Raw genomic sequence first — 4701 nt, forward strand, 5'->3', positions numbered from 1 at the left:
TATGGAAATCTTAAAACATGCTAGAAGTAGAAAGAACAGTGTAATGAATCCCCAAGAACTCATCATTTGACTTTTAACAGTTATCAACACGTTGTCAAACTTGTTTGATCTATTTGCCCCATAGTAATTTAAAGCAAGTCCCAAGCATTATATCTTTTGTACGTAATTCGGTATATAATGCAATTTGCGTTTTTAAAAAAGCAACTTATTTAAAAATAATTAGAGGTTCACAGAAAGATGCAAAGATGATAAAAAGCTCTTATGTGCCCTTTGCCCAATTACTTCCAATGGTTACATCTTACACAATTAGAGTACACTATGAAAACCAGAAAATTGACAATGATACAATGTATGCATATTATTGTCATTTTATCTCCTGTAGATTTGTGTAACCACCAATGCAACTTACCTTTGATAACTTAAATCATGAGAAATTTATGTACCTATACATATTTATGTTGGCTCACTTGTGCTTAAGAAATATGACTAATGAAGGACGTGTAATAGCTATATGGAGAAGTACTTAAACATATATTGTATTTTATAGATAGCACGTCACTTTTGCAATAGCGAGAAGTTTTATAATGCTTGTATGTGAAATTTTATTTTACTTAGGAAGAAGAAGAGTATGAAACTAAAGGAGGACGCCGGAGAACATGGGATGATGATTATGTGCTAAAGCGGCAATTTTCTGCTTTAGTTCCTGCTTTTGATCCTAGGCCTGGTCGTACTAATGTCCAGCAGACAACTGATCTAGAAATTCCACCTCCAGGTACAGTATATTTTAGTTTTTGTGAGTTAACTTTAATAGATACCAAATAGGATAATTATATATAATTAGGAAAGTAAGGTGCTACATGTATATGCAGGTTATAAATATAAGTTTTCAGGAAAAACTGTATCAGCCACAAGTCCTTAAAAAATAGATTTTTTAAAAAGAAGCAAATTACAGTATTTTAAAAACACTGTTCTATATTTGTGTCAATTTTAAAGCAAGGCTTCATTTAAAGGTGGATAATTTGTATTGTGTTTTCACTGGATCAAAATTGCTAAGGATTATTCCTATTTATCTTTTACTTTGCAAAGCTATATAATGGTTGTAGTTAAGGCCTCTGGAGTCAGTCAGCCTCAGTTGGCAACTCCATCTCTTACTGTTTTGGGTGTGGTAGGCACACTAGTGGCCCCTCAAAGATATGTAGATTCTAACCTCCATTCCAGTGAATATGTTACCTTAACATGACAAAAGAGATTTTGCAGATGTGATTAAATAAGGGTTTTGAGAGATGGGGAGATTATCCTGATTATCTGGTTGAGCCCATTGTAATCACTAGTTTCCTAATAAGAGGGAGACTGGAGGCACAGAGTCAGAGAAGGGGATTTGACTAAAGGTACAATGGGATGTCATGCAGTGAATAAATTATGTTTGAAAGCGCTAACGATATGAGGAAAATATTCTTGAGCTAATAAAAAAAGAGTACACCACCAAATACATTACGAACTTAATTGTATTTGTGTATGTGTTTACCTCATAACCCACTCATTCAGTGTAAGCAAAACGTTTACAGGTCATTGACCAAAGTATATGGTTTTCCCTAGATGTAGAAATATGAATAATTTTAGTTTTATCATTTATAAAAATAAAATGTCTCCAAAATATTTATATAGTTAGCATATGTTTCCTAATAACGAGAGATCCATATCATATGAATAAGTTCTACTCTCCACATTGTCTTTAAGTAACCTACGTATGTTATTCCCATTAAAAACAAATGTCGAGGCCAGGAGTCTTCAGTAGCTGCTATCTTTAACTAATGTATGGCAGAAGGGTTTAGATTTTGTGTAGCCTTGTCTCCTTGTGCAGTGTTCTTTCTGGACTGCTTGTTTTAGAGTAATTGTTTTTCACATCTTCCATATGTTTAGGAACACCTCATTCAGAACTTTTGGAAGAAGTTGAATGTACACCGTCACCTCGATTAGCCCTCACTTTGAAAGTAACGGGTCTTGGAACAACTCGTGAAGTTGAATTACCACTCAATAATTTTAGATCAACTATCTTTTACTATGTACAAAAATTGCTTCAATTGTCCTGTAATGGCAATGTGAAATCAGATAAACTTAGGCGTATTTGGGAGCCAACATACACGTAAGAAATTTTAATTTAAAGTGGATATTTTCATAGTATATGAACCAAGAAGCATTGTATTTCTATATTTTGGACTACAGGAACAGAAAAGATTTGGTTTTGTTCTTTTGATTTACAAGAACAGATAAGATAATTTTTTACTCCTGATGTAGAAAAATTAAGGTTTACAACTGAAAAGAACTTTAGAAATAATCTAAACTAATTCCTCATGTAATAATTGTTGAACTCTTTGGGATTCTGTGTGAACTACTAAATATTTTCTGTTATTTGTTTTGGAGTCTGAGTTAAGCCTTCCTCTCTTTGTTCATTCACTTATTCATCTGTTCAACAAATAATTATCAGTGACCGTGGGCAAGTTTATTTAACATTTTAGTGCTTCACTTTCCTAATCTAATCTTTAAAATGAGAGTGGTTGTGAGGAATCAATGAATTAATGCGAGGTGTGATTAGAAAATATGCTGAATGTCTAAATTAAAAAAAAAATTATTACAGTAAAAGACACATTACCATTAACCCCCCTCAAAATATTTCCCTTGCTTCAAATACACTTATCCCATCTTTCTTGCCACTTTCTGAAGCAGTTCTGGAAGTCCACATACGTGAGTATCTGTAGTTGTGTTGTTGTGGGTGCCTCAGTGTTCTGAACTGATTAAAAATGTTTACCTTTCATGGTCGTTTTGACTTTGGGGAAGAGCCAGAAGTCGCACCATGCCAGATCTAGTGAATAAAGTAGATGAAGACAACACAATATTTTTTACAGAAATTGCCATACAAGAAGCGATGCGTGACACAGAGCCTTTCCATTGTGATCACAAAATATGTTGAATGCTGCTGCCGAGCGCCACCCAGTGGAAAGGCAGGGGTCTTCAGTAGGGGAAGTGGTTCATCAAACCCTAGTAACATGTGTGACAAGTTTCAACTTGTTCAGTGCAGTCAGTCGGGTGTGAGCTACGGTTGAGAAAAGGTGTGTTTTAAAGTGTGCCATAGGGCCGGCCGAGTGGTGTGTTGGTTAAGAGTTGGCTTGGGACGCCAACTCTGAGCAGCTGGGCTCCGGTTCGGATCCCACATTAGGGCCAGTGACGCTGTGCTCTCTACAGCTAAGATGGTGAACAACAGCTCGACCTGGAGCCGGGCTGCCAGAAGTCGCCGGTCATGACGTAGGCTGCAGTGNTCTTTTAAAAGGAAATTAGTTGGTATTCGGAAAAATACTACACTGTCACATGCTGATGTTATAACAGGTTTAAACGTGTGAACACTAATTCTAAAGAATACAATTTTCATGGTTCTTCTGAAATAATTATACATAAAATTTTTTAGTACATACTGTTTGCAAGCAGTATCTGTATATTATTATCTCATCGTTCCTTACACAGAGCTATGAGGTATAGGCGTAGAAAAAATAATTTGCCCTAATGAATAAGAGTTAAGTAGAAAAGTATGGGGGACCCAAGCTTAGGCAGTATGATCCAGAACTCCCGTTGTTGAACCACTATGATTATCTCTGAATTGAACTTTTGCCTGAAAATATTCTTTATTGTAACTCTTATATTTTTATTTCTCTTATAAAATGTTACTAGATTTCAATAAGTTCATAAGTTGACTTTTAATGGGACAAAGAATGTCAAGAAATGTTTTTAGTATATGTTGCTTAGGAAATAGTACATTAGCATATTTTTTAGTGGCTATTAGTATATGATGCATGATAAATTTAAAACATTCCTTTTATAACTTTCCTAAAGATGGCTAATGAATATGAAGTTTTTTTAGCAAGTTTTGGTAATATGGGGTTGATAGTTTCAGGTCAAGACTGCATGGGGATATATATGGATCAAAATTAGACATGTCTCGTCATATTTTTTAACTTCAGATTCTGAGACGCCCATCCCTGCAGCGGCGAGCCGGCTCCCGCTCCGATGTAACGCACCACGCTGTCACCTCACAGCTCCCACAGGTTCCTGCTGGAGCAGGGAGCCGACCTATTGGAGAGCAGGTACTATCTCATGTTTATCTCTTATCTTCCCTGTAGTTTATTTTTTCCCCTTCCGCAGTAAAGCACCAACCAAAATGCCTAGAAAAATATACAGGGGAAGGAGAGGGAGTGACAAAACAGAGTTAACACAAAGAAACTTCCCTTACTGCTTGGGTTCATATTCCAGATAGAGTCCTTGAGTGCTGTGGCATAATGCATACAGAAGTTTCTTACTTGAAACTCCTTCATGTTGGCCTTTGGTTAGCAGTAAGCATATAATAAAATGGTTAATAGCTAATAGCTAAGGCTTACAGTTTTCATAGTAGTAGTAGAGGTAGTAGTATTAGTCTATTAGCTTACATTTATTGATCACTAATTAAGTGCTGGGCACTTTTTTCAATACTTTACATGTATTAGCTAAGTCAGTTCTTTTAACATCCCTATGAAGGTAATTATTAACCCCAATTTTCAGATGAAGTGATTGCTGAAGGTCACACACAGAAGTTTTGGATCCAAGATGAAAATCCAGACATTCTGGCTCCAAAGCTGTCAGATGTCAGTTTGATTTGTTATAAAAGTTAATTTCTTT

The 4701-nt window shown here is 35.7% G+C and overlaps 1 protein-coding gene across 1 annotated transcript in view; it reads left to right on the top strand.

Annotated features, from left to right (window-relative positions):
* HECTD1 (HECT domain E3 ubiquitin protein ligase 1) overlaps nucleotides 1-4701 on the top strand; it is a 106147-nt gene that overhangs the window by 77066 nt on the left and 24380 nt on the right. Inside the window, exons 27-29 of the mRNA XM_019654271.1 lie at nucleotides 202-311; nucleotides 616-772; nucleotides 1921-2143. Of these exons, the coding sequence (XP_019509816.1) occupies nucleotides 202-311; nucleotides 616-772; nucleotides 1921-2143 (490 nt within the window). The remainder of the gene's footprint in view (nucleotides 1-201; nucleotides 312-615; nucleotides 773-1920; nucleotides 2144-4701) is intronic.

Source organism: Hipposideros armiger, unplaced genomic scaffold (assembly GCF_001890085.2).
Source record: "Hipposideros armiger isolate ML-2016 unplaced genomic scaffold, ASM189008v1 scaffold_218, whole genome shotgun sequence".
Classification (NCBI taxonomy): Eukaryota; Metazoa; Chordata; class Mammalia; order Chiroptera; family Hipposideridae; genus Hipposideros; species Hipposideros armiger.